Genomic DNA, 20,070 nt, shown 5'->3' on the forward strand with positions numbered 1-20,070 from the left:
CACCAACGAGCACATTAAACAGTATTGATCAGGGCAACCTAGGGTTAGGCTTTAGGGTCTAGAGTAATGGTTTGGGTTAGGATTAGGTTCAGGATTAGGATTAGGGTTAGGGGAAGGGTCTGGAGTAATTGCCCAGGGGGTAGTTGCCCTAGCCCCACATTAAATAAAACAAAACAAAACACAGAAAAAAAAGAACATTCTGCTGCCCCTGCAAAGTACAGTACACTCATCGAACATGGTTAAAACAAAACTTGTTACAATAAAGTAAAAATCCAGGTTCCAAACTACTATCTATGCATCTTGTACTCTGTTGTTTAGCTGTAATGAAATTTTGATATAGCGATTGAAAAATGCCAGTCCTGAGGACTTCACTAAAACGGAAGTTGCCTGCATTTTGTACAAGTGACTTTTTATAAAATGGGCCAACATTATTATTGCCATTATTTACAGGGTAGTACCTATCATTTGCACAGAATTCGGGGTAATGTTGTCCTAAATACGTCGGTACTAGTACACGTTTGTATTACCAATGGTATATTCTCGTGATCAAATCTTTGAGTTCTCTTCTAAAAGCAGTTCTGTAATCTTTCTTCAATATCAACAAGTAACTGGCATTAAACACTGTGTGACTGAGATACAACCAAAAACTCGTCATGTACAAATGGGGCGAAGCGGGAGTCCCACTAGCATCCAGGAACTGACACAACCATAATGGTCCATGACACAACACAAAAACTGAGAGAGAAAGAATCGCGATGAATAGCGCCCTCTTCATGTACCCAACCTTGACCCACAGTCCTCCCTGACGAGGTCCCAAAGCACGCACCATCGCTGTCTCTTGTGCGTTTATTTTCCTGGCGTGCCTGTATGTTATGACCAGTAATCCAAAGTACGCCATATCGATTATTGTCGCGGGGCATATCGTGGCCAAAACGAATCCAACGAAGTGTATGTCGCGCAGTCCCCGTAAATCCACGGAACAGATTCTAGCTGCAGTCTCGTACATTACCGTCGGCTCCGCTACGTGAACGGCAACCAGCGCAAAAACCAATGCTGAAATACAAAAATTGATACACGTCCATGCCCACATCCTCACTGGATTCACAAACCTTTGGTACCAAAACGGCATTGCTACGGACAGCAGGCGATCCAGATCTTGCTGCACGCGCATACTCAAGGAGTAGAACATGGCAAGAACTAGCCATCCGCTACAAGCAAAACAATACGGCTCCCGAAGATGCCAGTCGTTGCTGGAAACCACCGGAACGAGGAGAAGAAATGGAATGGCTATCAAGATGTCCATGACTGCCGCTGTACGTGAGATCATCCGAGCCGAATACGACATGTCCTGCCAAGAACGCAGTGTTCGGAAGTGAACAACATTCAGACAAACAGACGTGACAGACGTGACAACTATGGCGCAGGCATAGACAATGACCACCGAGGATGCTACGTCGTCACTGTCATCCGCATGGTGGTTAGATGAGTCACCGGGTGTCGGATGTTCCGAAGCCATCTTCGTGGGATGGAACTGAAAACCTTTTGGGTCCATTGTCTTAGGCTCCTACACCAGAATCCATCAACTTAGAGCCTTCAGTTGAGTTGGCAATGGAAGCAGAGTATTTCGGCTTTCGGCTTTCGGCTCCAATTGTACACCCAAGAGCCTTCACAAGAGCCCTCATCAACCTTAGAGCCGCCCATGTGTGCTCTATATTTTGCAAAGGAATTGCGCACTTTGATGTTTTGCATCAACACTGATATGAAAGGAAGGACGCTATTTTATGATAGTAAGTTATGATAGTAAATCACATGTTTCCTCCACCGTTTAACGGGTATTTCTGAGATCGACATCCGTATACTCGGTCAAAGTAAACGAGTGATTGTATAAGTCCTGACCAGAAGTTTGTGCTATTTATAGCTCCTGGAGTACTCGGGGTTTTCATCAGCTATAATATAGATCATTGCGCTGGAGATGTCAAATCGGAGATCGAAGCTAGCTGACTCCAATTCCTGCTGCCTCCAGCAGCTCCAGCGTTTAAAATACCTTAGAGTTCCTCATCAGCTAGATACTGTTCTTTGGTGTTGTCATTTTTGATCTAGTGGTCGAGCTTTCATCTTTAACAGGCTATTTCGGGTTTTACTGGTAAAATGTATTGAAAGGGTGCCATATCAAGTACCATGACTGTAGAAGAATGCGTTGGTCTTCCACAGAGCTGGAGACTGCAGTATCATCAACCTGTCACAGGACAATGCTACTTCGATGTCAGATTACAACCAAGTGTCCCTCATCACCAGTCTAGAACCTTGCGTTGTCCCTGGCAGCTGCCATGACGCTACTATTCCATAATCCTGCAAGGCTGTTTCGACTTCTAGATCCTCTTGGAGCGACCAATGGCCCTTGGTCAGCTTGAGAACTTTGCGCAGATACACGGGGACGGACACCACGGTTCTACCTTCCCTGCGCTGTACTTCACCGATCTTTTGTGAGCGATTTTTTCTTCTTCTTCTTTGTTCTGTTTGATCCCCACAATCTGTGCAAGCAATTGTTATATCAATCCTCCATATTGCGTATCAAGTAAAGAGAAGAAATATGCATGAAAAGACACACTCTGTCTCTATTATTGATGCCAGTCTTTAAAATCCCGACTATCCGACTTCGCGTACACGTGCAGAAGAGGTATACTACTGGAGAATTGAAGACTCAATCCATCTCCCAAAATGTACGGCGAGAGGACTTCTTGTAGATTGCCATGGCCACTGATAACAAGTGGGCAAAACTGCATGATAATACAATATGTCATGTCACCATTCAGCGAAGTGATGTAATGCGAACGAAAATACTTCCCCAATATAAACATCAACGTCACACCCACACAATAACCCTTTCGCGGCAACAATGGCATTCACAAACCGATAGCGCGAATGAGAGGGCTATTACAACGAAAGGCAATCAGAGCTTAATTTGTTAAGCAGTGACTGACAGTTTGTCGCTCATAACAGATTTAAGTCTCATCCGAGAGAAAATCTGTCATCCAAACGTGAACAATCGTGATTTCTTCTCTGTCTCCCGCGTTATTGATTATTGATATGTCCATCCAGCTCCAATCCCATCGCTTGATTACAAGCTTCAATCGCATGGGCGATTCAAAAATTGACGGCTTTCACGATGACTTTATGTAAGTGAAATTGGTATAGAGTAGCAAAGTGTGATGTCATTAGCCATTCATTGCCATGGAAACTGGTTCTAAACAACCTCACCTGGCCAGAGTGTTTCTGCACGCACCTTGTTCCAACCCGAGCTGCGACAAAAGACTGGCATTATCACTTCGATACATGTACTCTAATGAGGAGCCTTTGAGAGAAGTCACAGCATACAGTTCGCCAGATTTGACGGTTCTTTCTGATATACAAGTTTCAAATCAATAAAGTCTTGACAGACTTTGATAGTCTGGAAGATTTACGATGTTTAGGGGTTAAATTTGCTGCTGTCCATCGGTCACAGCTCGTTATACCGATGGTTCGTTATTCCGAATTTGATTTTCGGATTAACACATCTTCGGATTAACGTACCTTCGGAATAACACCACAAATGTTCGGATTAACGACCCCTTTTTCATTTTCGGATTAACGAACCTCTAGGTATAGGGAATTTGTGTGTTTCGGATTAACGAACCTTCGGAATAACGAACCTTCGGAATAGCGAACATTCGGAATAATGAACAGCACCCCTCTCCATCAATTGTGTTAGAGGCATTATTTCCCATTTTGCAGATGAAACAAAAAACTAGCTTGAGTGTTTCAAAATAGTTCTACAATGTGAGTTAGGGATAGCAACAACCAATGTAAAAAATTTAATCAGTACAATCGCTGCTAAGAATTGTCAAGTGTACAAATTTGAACAATAGTTACAATAAGACTAAACCGTCTACAGTTATAGTTTAATGGGGAAAATAGTGATAACTCCTTATATTTTAGGCTTTATTACAAAATATTTACATGGACGTTTTGTGATAAAAGTGACATACATATTATATGTATCAAATATTTTTTTTTTTAAATCACTGCTCCCAATGGTAAACAGTACATTTAAAGGGATGATATGGTTTTTGTTATGAAGGGGCTTCACGTTTTCAACTGTTTTTGTGAATTAATGAGAAACTTCTTAAGAAATAAAAAAGAGCATACAAATTCAAAATTTATTTGATAAAGATTGGTTTTGAAATGGCTGAGATATACAAAAACAGAGAAGTCCTAATAAAAGGTTTGACCCACCTTTTATTCGGACCATTTTATTTTACTTTTTTTTGTCCCCGCCGAACGAGTTCGAGCAGGGGACTATGAAACGGGCTCCGTACGTGTGTGTGTCCGTGTGTCCGTCCGTCCGTCTGTCCGTCCGTCCGTCCGTGTGTCCGTGTGTCCGTGTGTCCGTGTGTGCGTCCGTGTGTGATCAAAATCTTCAATTTGCTACTTCTCTGTCATTTATTAGCCAATTTTGATTCTGTTTGCTTTATATGATAGCACTACATGGGAGCTTTGAAACTTCTACACAGAATTTCAGTCGTGACCTTTGACCTTGACCTTTGACCTATATTGTACATTTTGCTACAAAATGCTACTCCTTCGCCATTTCTAACCCGATTTCGATTCCGTTTGCTTTATGTGATGGCACTAGGTGAGGGCTTCAAAACTTTTACACAGAATTTTGACCTTTGACTTCTTTGACCTTTGACCTTGATTTTTGACCTGTATTGTACATTTTGCTACAAAATGCTACTCCTTCGCCATTTCTAACCCGATTTCGATTCCGTTTGCTTTATGTGATGGCACTAGGTGAGGGCTTCAAAACTTCTACACAGAATTTTGACCTTTGACTTCTTTGACCTTTGACCTTGATTTTTTGACCTATATTGTACATTTTGCTACGAAATGCTACTCCTTCGCCATTTCTAACCCGATTTAGATTCCGTTTGCTTTATGTGATGGCACTAGGTGAGGGCTTCAAAACTTCTACACAGAATTTTGACCTTTGACTTCTTTGACCTTTGACCTTGATTTTTGACCTATATTGTACATTTTGCTACGAAATGCTACTCCTTCGCCATTTTTAACCCGATTTCGATTCCGTTTGCTTTATATGATGGCACTAGTTGAGGGCTTCAAAACTTCTACACAGAATTTTGACCTTTGACTTCTTTGACCTTTGACCTTGATTTTTGACCTTTATTGTGCATTTTGCTACAGAATGCTACTCCTTCGCCATTTCTAACCCGATTTCGATTCCGTTTGCTTTATGTGATAGCACTAGGTGAGGGCTTCAAAACTTGTACACAGAATTTTGACCTTTGTCTTCTTTGACCTTTGACCTTGATTTTTGACCTATATTGTACATTGGCTACAAAATGCTACTCCTTCGCCATTTCTAACCCAATTTAGATTCCATTTGCTTTATGTGATGGCACTAGGTGAGGGCTTCAAAACTTCTACACAGAATTTTGACCTTTGACTTCTTTGACCTTTGACCTTGATTTTTTACCTATATTGCACATTTTGTTACAAAATGCTACTTCCGGCGGGGACATATGTTACGCACCGCGTAATTTCTACTTTTCCTTGTTTTAAAGGATATCTCAGCCATTTCAAAACCGATTTTCGTCAAATAAACTTTAAATAGCTCTTGGAATTGTGTGCTCTGTAATATTTCATGAGTGCTTTCCAATTATCCCCTAAAATGTTTAAATCTTAATCCCCCGTCTCAACCAAATAAAAACTATACCATCTCTTTAGTTTACGGACAGTTGAGTCTGAAAAGGCTATAAATGAAAGACCGAAATGAGGGAATCGGTTCACATGTGTGACGATGCACGATTACGCATGCAATCGTCATTGCCCAAACTCATTAAAGGAAACCTCCGGATGATTTTCAGACTTTTACATTTGAACAACTATAAATTAGTTATACTGAGTAGAGTGTTTCAGAATTTATAGTGATCGGGATGAGGAATAAGAATGTTTTCAAAAATATTAACAAATTGCAATGAACAAGGATGATGACATTGCAGCCTCACCCTTAGAAGGCATGAGTTGGGGCTCAAGGAAGCAGAACAAAAAAAAAGAAGGCATGCATAGATTCTACGCAGGTGAACTTGTTAATCTAGCGGTATTGTTATGGAATTACACGGCTACATTTCTGAACATGGATTAATTGGGCCTCCTATGTCATCATTATTGTTAAGTGTTAAGATTTTTCAGCGTGTCGGTTTCTCTGCTCAAGGACGACAATAAATTCCATAAATCTATACATGGAGCTGTCGATTTGTGTACTGTAGATGTGACATTATGAAAATCGTCTGGAATAGTCAGGTGACGGCGGAGATGATGGGATCAAAGAAAGACCTTCGTTATTAGTTCGTGTGTATAATAGGTCCATGGGTCCATGGGCGGGGTAACGGTTAGACGACACGTCAAAGCTCACCGCTGAAGGTCACTATTTTGATACTCAGTGCACTGAAGTGGTTATCCCATGGACCTACTTAAGATTCACTTACGACTTTTAACCAATCCAACTACTTTGAAGTACGGGATCCGCCGCCACCTGACTTTCCGCATCTCAACATTGGCGGATCTAGGCGGGGGTGCACTGACAAAGGAACTGTTTCCCTAATTCTGGTTTTATTTCTGATGCGCCTTTTCAGGATGAAACGTCTATGAATAAACGCCAATGATGAGAAACAGCAAGCGTCAGAACATGACTAATTTCGTGTCATTTGCTTGGCAATTACAGACTCGCTCGCTGTCGCTCGCACATACGACCTTTCCTATTGGTGAGACATACATATCCGCTTCCCTTACTGTGTTTTATTTTTTTTCACTCGGGAAAATATGTCCGGAAAAAATGGAAAATGAGATTACGAATCGTAATCAATTGGCTAAAAAGTTAGCTTTCTGTTTAAAAGAAAGTGCATTTCGCTAAAGCCAGAGTTACACCAGGATCGAATTCTCCCGAATAATGTTGGACCGATCTGCCCGAATACGGCCTGAATTGGATTGATTCGGAACCTATTCGTCTCTGATTCGGGGAGCTCTCCGAATCAGAGGCGAATAGGTTCCTAATAGGTCCCGAATCAGAGCAGAATCGCCAAGAATCGACCCGAATCAATTTTGGGCATCCCGAATAAAGCCGAATGCCAACCCAAATAGTGGCCAGACGCGAGCCAAATGTGGCCAGAATCGAGCCGAATGTGGCCCGAATGCCCCAATCACAGCCGAATAGAGCCGAATGTCGACCCGAATCGGGACGAATATGCGCCTCCCTGCACGCGTATAGCCAATCTGGCTACTTATATTATTCGCGAGGCTATTCGGGTCATTCTGGCCGCTCATTCGACCTTTTCGGCTGCTATTCGGCCATATTCTGACCTATTCGGCTCACTCGCCTGTATTCTGTCCTGTATTCGGGCAACGATTCGGATGGACTCGGGGAGGCATTCGGGGCATTGTTGGCAGATTCAGCTCTATTCGTGATGTTCGGGTCTATTTTGTTAGCTGATACTCCCCTAATGACACGAATAGGCCCGAATCTGCCCAGAATGCCCCGAATGCCTCTCCGAATTCAACCGAATTCCATCCGAATACATCCCGAATGTGGCCCGAATGATTTGTCGGGGCCACATTCGGGAGTGTTTTGGAAGGTGGTCGGCTGGTTTTGAACATTTCAAAACGAGCCGAATCCCTCCACGAATGTTCCAGAATCCCTCCCGAATTTTCGCCCATTCGGGGAAGGAGAACAGAATGCTCCCGAATCCACCCGAATATGTGTATTCGGATGGATTCGCAGCTGAATGGGTTCCGATGTAACCGAGGCTTTAACGAAATGATGAATGTCCATGTGTAGTATTTCCATGGTTGTATTTAAAGGAACATAAGGTCGCCACGGTCGCTATGGTAACCACATTAAAAAAAAAAATCTTTTCAAGAGAGTGCCAGGCATTGGAGATCGAGGTTTGTCAGCCACTTTCATAACTAATGTCGGTGAGTGTAAATAATTATTGTTAAGATGATATTTTATGCTGAATCCGTCATCCGAATGTGCTTACTAGTTTAAGTTGGGGCGTTTCTTTAATACAACCTTGTAAAGGCTACCAGCCTTCCTCGGAGAGAAAGCGCCGAAGGTAGCCGACTACTGCTCATCAAAACGTGCTGTGCATATAGAATTCTTGGATATGATTCGAATCCCAAGCATGATTATAATACGCTTTGCTGAAATAGGCATATTATTTTTACCCCTGACGTCTTTACCCCTGACATTTTCACCCTTGATATTTAATCTCCGAGAGCTTTTTCCTCTGACATTTTTACCCTTCACATCCTGTACCTCTTACATTTTGTACTGCTAATATTTTACCCGCATGGCATTGCTACCACCAACATTCTTACCGGGTACCACACAAAACCAGTGACAAAGGGATAGCCCTTATGTAATTGGTATGTATAATTTGTTTACCATACATTGTACACGATATATATAATACTAGTATACCATTTTGTAGACTTTTTTTTTCTCTGAGTGCTTGAATTCAGAGTATGAATGAACAGCAAAGCAAGCTATTGAAATGTGGGATAGAAAATAAAAAAGTGTAGGCAAAAGGAAATATAATCCGAATCAATTCGACAGTCAAGTACTTAATTGTGTCCACGCAGTCAACGAAACGATCCAGATATTAAGACAGTGTTAGTGTTAGTGTTTTGTTTTTGTTTTTGTTTCTTCAGGGAGAGATAAAAGTTTTGCTGCCGTCCAGTTGTCACTGAGATGGAGTGGGCGATATATTTATATTTTTTCCACGGCTTGTTTACCCTGACCTGTCTTTGTAGTATGCGTAAGGTAACGTTGGAATCATGAAGCTATTTTAGGAATTAATCTTAAAGACAAACTGATAAATCTCAGGATTGGTTTTCTTCTTATTTTTTTTTCTGCTATTGATCCAAGCCCCCATGTTTGACTTACGTCTTGCTCACAGCCTACATCAGACTCTTAGGAATTTTCCATGTTAGAAGTGTTTGTCAAAATTGGCAACAGGTTGGGAAGAGATCTTATATTGAAAATGACAAATCATTGAGTTCAATGTCCCATATACGTGCGAAGTAGAATAGGCGTGATTATTCCAGAATCATCTACGGTTTTCCCCTTAGTCCTTCCTTTTTGAGTGTGAATGATGATAATAATAACAACTATAATAATGATGATAATAATAATAATAATATCATTATTATCAATATATTGTACAATATATATATACATATATATATATATATATATATATATATACAAATACACAGTACATAGGAGGGCTCCCAATGCAGAAGATGAAGATGTTGATAAGAAGAGGAAGACTTGTGTGAATGCTGAATTCTTAATGATGATAATTATTACGATTATGGGATTTATTGAAATCATTAGATTAAATGAGATATATGTAAGATGTATTATGAATACTACGATTATTAATATTTTAGTTTTCTGCAACAATCATTGCAAAATATTTTTGTTTGATGTTATTTGTAATTTGTCACATCTGTGCTGTTCTTTGAACAATGGCTAATTGTGTGTATCTCTTGAATGTTACGCTGGTGAAAGGCACATTTCCACATTCGCATTGTGGACAATAAAACATTCAATTCAATTCAATTAATTTTTACAGAAACGTTTAGACTAAGCAAGAGGGCGTGTACAGTTGTGTTTAGTTTTGTTTTATTTTGTTTACTTCTTTTCGTTGGGGGCTGCTCATCGGAACATTAACTGTCTTGCCACACATAATGTACGCAAATTATAAGAGATAAGTCATGCTATCTAATGCCAGGCCAGTATGTTGTAGTTACAGATTAATGGTTTTTAAGGCCGTGTCCTTGGTATAAGTTTATCGGAGAGATTCTAAGGGAGGGGGCTGGACATGAATTATCTATATTGCCTTAACCGGGATCTTAGATACACTAATAATATAGTTAGACAACTTAACAAGTTGCTCATTTGTCAGTAGAAAAATATATGTCACAGACAATGGCAGACGTTTTGCTAGAATCGTCCTAAAAATCATAATGTTGCAGAAATTTAGACTTATCACAACCTTGTGCATTTATCGAATCTATTTATTGCCGAATGGAACAACTGGTCATATTTTGCGATTATTGCTGTTATTATGCAAGATTGATCAGGTGACGATGTCATCTCATCAAAAAGTTTCCATCGACCTGCACAATATATACATAATATATATATATGTATATATGCATATATATATATATATATATATATATATATATATATATGAAGAGTTTGTTCGCAAAAACCGATAAGTCCATATTTGCCCAATGGGGATATTTGCGATTAAAGTTCAAGAAAAATAAAGAGAATAATAAGAAAATTTTTGCTTCTTTTGACCATAACTTCAAAAATGTACCCTTATATGTAGTGACCAATATTATTATTTAAAAGGTATTATTTTGTACTTTATGACAGAGACCGTACTTCAAAATCTTCAAGTATAGACTTATCGGTTTTTGCGAACAAACGCTTCATATATATATATATACATGTATCCATAATATGATCTGTCATGCTCAAAACATCTATTTCATTTCATAAACAGACAATAAAGCTGAAGAAGACCGAAGGTCGAATGCTTCAAACAGCCGGCTTCCTGCAACATCTTTTATCATCATTACATTGTCTCGACTATAATTCTTCCCAAGATGACAGAGGCGTGCGGTACGAGAATCAGCATCATCGCACTATATATATATATATATATATATATATATATATATATATATGTGTGTGTGTGTGTGTGTGTGTATGTGTGTCTGTGTGTGTGTGTGTAATGATATTTCACGTGGAGGTATAGAGATCTACTAAGTTGGTGACGTATGCTATTTCCACATAAATGTCATCTGTTTATTGGGCAAAATTGCACATGCTCATGAACTTTATTTCTTTTGTGCGTTGTAATAAGTATACTATTAAATTCAATCAATGCAATTGCAGATCAAGTAATATTTCATGTAAGGTAATAATCATAAATTTCGTCAACTTGTATCCTGTCTGCAAGATAATCTTTTGTTGATTAAACTGTATCGAACATGTTTTAAAACACGAATTTGTTTTCTGTTGTAAGTGAACATAGTTCAATTAATACGCATTGTGTAGCAGGCCAAAGACTCATAGAGTTACCGAAAGAAATTTGTGTTAAAATGAGCCCTTCACACTATTAAGTTTACACATTTTCAATTCTATGAAAGTAGATACACGAGGAACCCATTCTATTTCCATGATTTCAGTCTTCTTAACAGTGTTTCGATTGCAATCAACAATTTCTTGTTTATCTACGTTTAGGTACCTTGTTACATGCGAAGACTATCAGCCAGTGTATCCTTTTGCACTCACATACATGGAGGTATTTATCCTCTTTTTTCTCCTTTTGCCCCCCCCCCCCCAAAAAAAAAAGAAAGAAAGAAAAAAAAAGATGGGATGCCAACTTACCAAAAGAGATCTTATAAAGTCGCGCTCTAAGTATGACAGGATGATAATTACCGATTACCTTAGGGACATTGCCCTCGATGCTATACGTAAAGAGACAAAAATGGAATGCCTATTATACCCCATGGTGATTGGTAGTGGAAAGATGCACGACGACAAGGGACAGCATCATGGATTGATGATAATAGCCGTGCTTGTTTAACCTTACTTTATCAGGATCAAGAACCATTTATAGCCCAACCATTATCACTGCCAATCTGAGCCACACGAGATGTTGGCCCGTAAATAGATTTTGTTTGACAAAAGAAGATTGTTGACCCTCCTTTACCACCACAAATTCTCTATACACCAGTGATGACAAAAACCGTAAGCCTCGGATTTCCTATTGCATAACACGACGACCGCCATTCCAATAGAAATGCCATTATACCTTCTTCGCAGTTTAGTGAGCAATCATACCATTGCTCTGCCGACACGATAGAGTTTTGAACATTTTGTTCGAAGTCACTTCTCGATCGACGGTTAACTGCGACAGTTTTGGCTTTCTTGTGAGAGGTTCCTGGACGCGGAAACATGATTTCCGATAAAGACTCGTACACAGTTTTTCTGATCTTCGCTGCGATTATCATCGCCGTGATATGGTACGTTCATCAGGCGAGCTGGTGGCGGTATCGCCTACCTCCCGGACCGCTGGGTGTTCCGGTTCTCGGGATGCTGCCCTATCTCGACCCCAAGAATCCAGCGAAGAGTATCGAGATGATGTCGAAGCGATACGGAAAGGTGTTCAGCGGGAACCTGGGCAACCACCGGGCCGTCTTCCTCAACGACTACGAGACGATGAAGGAGGCGTTCTCGAGGAGTGATGACAGCCTCAGCGATCGACCACGGATCTCCGTCTTCGAACTCTATAGCAGCGGGAACGGTAAACATTAATCGGGATTAGAATACAGTGCATTATCAACGAACACGATTATAACGAAATTCCGGTTACAGTGAAGTAAAAATTCGGACCCAAACATTATCAGCTCTATGGTTCCTATTGTTTATTTGTTCGGTTATAACGAAATTTCGATTCTTATCATAACGAAAGAAAACTGCCGGTCCCGAGGATTTCGTTAATATAGCGGGAGTCCACTGTATTGTGAATGGGTTTAGGTGCCTTAGTTTCAGCTGCGTAGTGAGATTTATGTCGTTTCGTAGAACAGGAGCGGGAATTGTGAAGCGGGAAAGAAAAATAGGAAGCAAACTAAAAGCAGGAAAGGAAGCTATGTAGGTTTACGGGGGAAGAGAAAAATAGGGTCTTACGTTGAGCTCCTTGTAGCACGATATTGACAGACAGTTTGATTCTTGGACCAGTAGCTAGAAAATCATCATTGGGAAGAACGGGAACTTGAAGACAAAATAGGTTAAAGGCGCCAAGTGAATGACGAAAGAAGACCATATAATGTCTAATGTGTGAAAAGAGTCTGCAGGTACTTGTGAACTTACGTCGAATAGCAACATTCATAGAGGGAAATAATATTTACACGACCTATCAACGTCTTCCACTGTATTGAGCGACGTCGGCAGAAATGGGAGTGAAGATGAGAAATTGGTTAAGATCTTGATAATTTAGCCTGGGACATGCCTTAAGAAAAATGTCAGTTTCCTTTAACCCAACGCTGACAATGGAGTACGGCCTACGTTGCCCTGCTTGTCAAATTTAGATGGTGACGTTTGTGACAGTCGTCATCATTGTTATTGGTATCGTTGAATCATTCTCATTTTATTATGACTTTGATCGGTTAAAACAGCAAACGCCCATGCGATTATCGCAGTTTGTTTTTGCACACATATAGACTAGATGGAGACGTGGGGATAGGATGGGCGATATGTCTAAATTACAGATTTCGTTTGATGAATGATATCAAATGATGTACGAATTTCAAAACATTCTCCGTCTTTGTGTATTAATGTTTACTATTGTTTACTTTGCAAGTGTTCATCTTGTGCGATCAATTAGCATCAACGGCTTTGTTCAGAAGAAATCATCTCCTATAGTATTGTAAGATTCTTTTGTAAACGGGGTTAAAGGGCTTTTAACTCATTCTTTTTATGCTTTCTTTGTATGAATCTGTATAATTTCTTTCTTATGTATTCGAGCACGAGTGTATATCACGGTCAAGCAGCAGCATTGAGGGAAATACTAGCTGCTACCATTTCATGTGTGTGTGTGTGTGTGTGTGTGTGTGTGTGTGTATTTGTTTCTTTGTGAATAATATGTGAATATGTCTGACATATGTGAATATTTTCTCGTGAAGAGCTATCAGTGGGATTGATTCATAATCGAGTTATTTATGTTGAAGAGAGATTTTCGCAGTATTAATTGAAAAATGGATTTGTTTCTGCTTTGAATTGTATTTGTATTGTTTTTGTACCTGTTACACCCAGAATGGGTTGATTCACGTATGATTTGAATGAAATCAATAGAATGTCAAGGAAAAAACAAATGATATTGATAAAATTGAATTAAATTCGAATAAAATATAAAACAATGATTATGTATTTTCCACCTTGATTATGATGGATGCTGTTTTTGTTTTTGTTTTTAATTCAAAATGAAGATGACAATGACTGATACTATAATAACAATGACACTTCTGCCAGAAGAAATAGCAAAATTAAATGTGTGAGTACAGTAGAAAGAAAAATTATCGCCGAGTTCTCAGCTACAAATGTTTACCGGTATAGCAGTAATGTTACTTGCAGTGGAGCAGTTTTTGCCATCTTACTTTTACAAATATTGTGTAGGGCAAATCAAACCAGGGGCAGAATTGGAAGCGAAAGAGGGAACAGTGTTAGGCTAATTTTAGTGGGGAAGCAGTCGTGTCTGAGTGTGCGAGTGCGTGGAATTGTGACCTGAAACATTCATCAAACTCCTGAAAGCCACAAGTCAGGAAGGAAGCTGAAAGGCGCCCACGAAACAAACAAACAGTAATAATTGCAACTCATTGACAAATTGCCCTACATCGACGTAAGTATGCACTGAATTTAGCAATATTTTAGTAGTAGCCATGACAAAGGAACTCATGGGCATACATACTCAAGCAGGGGCAATTTGTCAATCACTAACTCTTGCAATAAGAACAACTCGACGGAAAATTCTATCAATTTGAATAAACAATAATAATGCTTTAATTTTATTGTAAACTGTTCATATGTTTCTTTGGTTATTTTTCCTTCTCTATTTTTTGAAGTTTTTTTGTTTTTGTTTTAACGTTCTTCTCCATTACCACCTGTCTTTCCGAAGGTGTTGCGTGTTGCTATATTGACAACCACTGGAAAACGCAACGTCGGTTTGCTCTGCGAGCCCTTCGGAACTGCGGTATGGGACGCCACGACGGGTTCCTCTGCAAAGAGATTGTGAGAGAGGCCGGCACAATGTTGGACCGCTGGACGGCGAAGAGGGATCCCTTCGATCCTACCGTCGACATAAGCATGATGGTCTGTAACGTCATCTGCAAAATGGTGTTCGGAAGGCGATTTGCGTACGAAGACGAGGAGTTCAGGGAATTTGTCCATATGATTGACAGAATCTTCCAGCTGAGCGATGTGGCAGGTAAAAACAAAAACAGGAAAAGTATCCATCCATAATCTATCTATAGGCCAAGTGCACATGCAAGAAACCAAACGCCTGGCGTATCATACTTTATATACAGTATAGCTAGTATGGTCCAAAACCGATTGATAAGGGTCATATTATGTTTTGTAAGTACCACAAAATAGAAAACAACACACACACACACACACACACACACACACTGCTCCAAACGAAACACTGACATTCGTTTGAAGAAATAACTGAAGATAAAACCCAAGTTTGGGACTGATCAGCAAATAAAAATGATTCATTGTAAGATTGAATTGATTTGAATTGAATAACTGAAACTGCACTGGTCTTACACTCGAGACACAGTGAACAGTTCCAGCACGTTTGTTTTCATATTTCACATGACATCTATTCATAATAATACTAAGTAAAACAAAAAGAATACAAACAAGCAAGATACAAAATATGATATAAATCGGGTCATGAATAGAAAGTGTGCCGGCATACATGTACATAAGACAATTCTCTATAACATGTGAAATATGATGGAACCGCAAAAGCAAAGCTTGTAAATGCAGGTTCCAGGAGAAAAATACCAATGTAAATTTGTTATGCAATGGTGATAGGACACAAAGTACTAATGACGAAACTGTTATTAAAGCTAAAATAGCAAGGTTCAAAGGAAAGAAGTAGCAAAAGGAAAGAAAAAGAAAAAGGAAAAACTAGGAACCCAGAGAATAAGAACTGAGTGAAAAAATAGCATATAGATACACAAGTATGCGAGCACATGTCTAGAATCAAGTTCATAACGAGTTCAAAATGTAAAAGATAAAGAACAGCACAAAAACCAACCAACTAATAAAAACAAAAAGTCTTTTTATTATCCAACATCATCTTGTCTTAAATCCGCTGATTTGCATATCAACGTGCATAATTATTATAACATGGTGAGTAAAGAATATCATTCCACTGAACAAAACACTGGCAGTCTTGTAGCTTGTTTGATAAAACACGTAGACTCATTCAATCTAGCAAAGCTAAAAATGGAAATTCTAGCTGTAGAAAAACTTACTAAAATCAGGAAGAAACAGGGTCTACTATACCCTTCAATACCCTTCTTAATCTGCAAACAGTGTTAAATTATGATACACCGTACGTATATCCTCGTTTGTTTCTTAACCCGCTAACTTTCAATGCAAACAATCAAAGTTTCCTACATGTAGAAACTTGTCGATCATGTTGCTGATTGTAATCCGCTTTTCGCATAATTATTTCTTCTTTTTTTTCTCTCTTTCTTTTAAGGCGTAGTCAACTACTTGGACTTCATGAAATACGTTCCTTTCAGCGGGTACAGCGAGCTCGGGGAGGCTTCCCAACGCCTTGAGAGCGGGCTCTTTACCAAGGAGTGCGCGGAGCACAGGACTACTTTCGACATCGACAGAGAACCACGTGACCTCATCGACGCCTACCTATTAGAGATGGAGAAGAGAAAAGAAGCGATGGCGAGAGGGAGCGATGAGGGACTATCGATGGGTGGCTTCACCGACGAACAACTGATCCATTTCATGGCCGACATATTTGCAGCAGGAACAGACACCACTGGTACGGAAAAAAAAGACATTTTGTCCGTCTGCCTATAAAATTACCCTCGTACTGTCGTAGAGGATGTATTGGGATTACAGAAAAAACATATTAATGATCGAAGGGCACACATTCTACTTGAAAGAACATAGTGTAAAAAATGGTGATAGATTGGAACATATTGAACAGTGTGAACCACAGTGTACCAGAGCGTGATCACATTGTCATCTCCGTGAACACACTGTGTAAACTGAAGGTTCAGTGTTCAACACAGTGTGTTCACGGAGTCAAACGCACTGCGATCACACCGTGAGACGCTGTGTTTATTCTGGCAGGGTTGACCAATCTCAGCGTTATACGCAAAGAAAGAAACCATATCAAAATGATTTCGAGATAACAGTTACTGGCAAAAGGAGATAAAACGGTGCCGACACTATACGATGACACACAAAAAGACAACAACTCTAAAGCAAATAGATGAATAAAAGATGAAAAACAACAAAAGTGTATACAGTCCTCCTTTACATCTCACAATAATATAATCTTTCCCTTGTTTATCTGGAGATTAACTGGTGCTGTCAAGGCTGTTTGTTACCATTATCGATGACTTGCCACTTACTTTAAATTGCCACAGCATTTCAGAGATGCTTGTGTATAATCCTTGCAAAAGAAACTTCCCTTTTGTACGTCGTACGCAGCCCAAAGGAGGCCTCAATAATTCAAAGAAATCAAAACTTACGAAACAGATCATTTGTAATATACAGTTCTTGACTATCGCCATGACAGAAGACGAAAATTTGCACTAAAGTAGGGCGAAGATGCCAACAAATCCATCCCACGGAAGGCAGTCCCCTTCCCGCAGATTGCACTCTAAAGACCACAAAGAGTTCTTACTTACCCCCAACGGCCTGTTTGACAGGAACCACTTACTCTTTTTCCTTCGCTGCAGCCACTACAATTAGATGGACAATCCTTCACTGCGCGAAATTTACAGAGGTTCAGCGAAAAGTGCACGAGGAGCTGGATCGCGTTGTTGGGCGTGGTCGCATGCCAACCATGCTTGACAGACCCAACTTGCCCTACACTCAAGCGCTTCTAGCCGAGAGTCTTCGGCACCCGTGCCCGGGGCCCTTCGGTATGTATACACTGCGGTCTACTTGTGGATAGGGATTAAGGCTCTGCATCTGTGAACAGGAGCGTCTAGATGTTAACCCCCTTTTCCTTCTCGACACAGGTGTCAAAATATAGGCACATGACAAAAAATGTGAGTGTAGAAATGGCAGGGCCCTCTTAGAGAAACAGTGCTTCCTCTGAAAAAAAAAGCTACTCGATGTTAATCAGACCATGTACCCTCATAAATATCATTATCATAAGAATTTCCCTGTTTTTTCAACACTTCAATTGATGACCGGTTCCACCGCCGCCCATGAAACCTTACTCACCACCACTGCAGCTAAAATGGGAAAAATCTGTGTGAAGGCACACACGTAACACGGAGGTAGACAGAAAGCCTATCAGTAATGTTGTTAACCATTATCAATGGTAGCGAGATTCGTTCGATACAGACTGTTTATCATGATCACTCTCGGCAAAGTACAAAGTTATCTCTCCGGGCTATTTTTCAGGGCGATGCTTAATGAAAATATGTGTGACGTGTGACGCCAAATATTACGATTCTATATTTGTTTTCCCTTTCCTTTCCGAACCTACATTATAGGAGATGAATAAGTTCGTTTTAAGAATCTGTCGCAAAGTTCTTGAACAATTGTCGTGCTCTGGTCACATAACATCTGGTCACTTGGATACATTATGCCTTTTCTTTAAGGATATCAACAGTTGGCCTCCGTAACAAGTTGTGTTACGGGAATGCTAACATTAAAGTTGACCAGTTTAATGCCTCGACTTTGCTTTGTTTCAGGAGTGCCCCATGGGGCCAAAGAAGACACCAAAATCCTTGGATTCGACGTCCCCAAGGGAACGGTTGTCATCGGAAACCTGTACGCGGTTCTCCACGACCCCGAAATATTTACTGACCCGGAAGTGTTCAACCCGGATCGTTTTCTGGACCAAAATGGCGAACTCATTGCTCCTTTGGTGGAAAAAGCTAACATACAATTTGGGATAGGTAGGTGCCGTCTAGATCTGATGTCAACATTGAGCTTTCATTTTGTAATTCTGCTGGAACCGCCTCTGTATATTGTCAATCGACTTCTTCTCTAAAGTAGGCCCTATTTGACCTAGGTAGCATTTTTTGATCAATCAATCTGGAATCAGAGTGTAGCAACATACATGACGTTACTCTTACCAGAGCTGATTATAATCGAGAAGTGTTAAAAGATAATATTCTTGTTAAACCCCCCCCCTTTGTTAGAGCTCTGTATTTCCTACTTCGAGCATATTACAATTTTTAAGGAGTACAGAGTTCAATAAACGCGCAGTATGAGACAGATACGCTTCAGTATTCAAATTAAAAAAGAGATTCGACATCTGCATCTAAATCACTCGAATCTCTCCTTCAAGAACAAGCAGATGGAAATTGAACATTATGAATTGACATTATTTTTTTAAGTATGTCGTTCCTGATCTCCTCTCGCCAAGCTTTTACATTAAACATCACTCACTCTCCATTCCTTTGTCTCCGACATACAACCCCTCCTTCCTATTTCTCCTACTCTTCATTGCTTTCTCTCATCCAAAACAATTTTCTCTCCCCTCCTGTTCCCCCGTACATCGTATCTTCTATCTCTTTGCCTGGATCCTGGACCACCAATTAACTTCACCCATCCTCGATCTTTTTTTTTTCCAGGAAGGAGAGCATGCATTGGTGAGAAGCTCGCCCACACGGAACGCTTCATGTTCGTCACGCACATCCTGCACCGCTTCACTGTGGAAGCCCCCAACGGTCCCGATTCCCTCAGCATCGAATCCTGTGGCGGTCTCGCCCGGAACGCGGCACCATACAAAGTGCTATTAAAAGTGCGGTAATAAAAAAGGATAAAGAAAAAAAAGCAACAAAACAAACAAAGAACTATAGCAACAGACGAACATTGAGAACGATCTATAAGTCTTGGAAGAAAGCTGGTATGCACTGACCTTTATTCGATTGTGGCTTTACAGACAAGATGGATGACATTGGAAGGATTAGTATCGATATCATCGTCATGGTATCGTTATCGCGATCATCATAATATGATGAGTAGTATTAACTACTTATATGATAACAGTGTTATAACGTTTGCATCATTAGGATTTTATTGTCGATGGTATATATTGCCACTATCGATTTAGTAGCCACATAGTTGGCATCATGATTATGAATTGTAACGATTAGTCACAATGATCGGCATGTTCAATTTAGTAATTATCATTTCCA

The 20,070-nt window shown here is 40.0% G+C and overlaps 1 protein-coding gene across 1 annotated transcript; it reads left to right on the plus strand.

The window, feature by feature from the left end:
- Window positions 1-12,100: 12,100 nt before the first annotated feature.
- Window positions 12,101-19,682, plus strand: LOC139730805 (cytochrome P450 2D28-like). Its single transcript, XM_071641677.1, has 6 exons — window positions 12,101-12,449; window positions 14,817-15,125; window positions 16,419-16,718; window positions 17,647-17,832; window positions 18,616-18,822; window positions 19,504-19,682. The coding sequence occupies exons 1-6, from the start codon at window positions 12,101-12,103 to the stop codon at window positions 19,680-19,682; spliced, it is 1,530 nt and encodes a 509-aa protein (XP_071497778.1).
- The last annotated feature ends 388 nt before the right edge of the window (window positions 19,683-20,070 follow it).

This window comes from Diadema antillarum, unplaced genomic scaffold (assembly GCF_040938485.1).
Source record: "Diadema antillarum isolate AM-2024a unplaced genomic scaffold, OU_Dant_1.0 scf00000022, whole genome shotgun sequence".
Lineage (NCBI taxonomy): Eukaryota > Metazoa > Echinodermata > Echinoidea > Diadematoida > Diadematidae > Diadema > Diadema antillarum.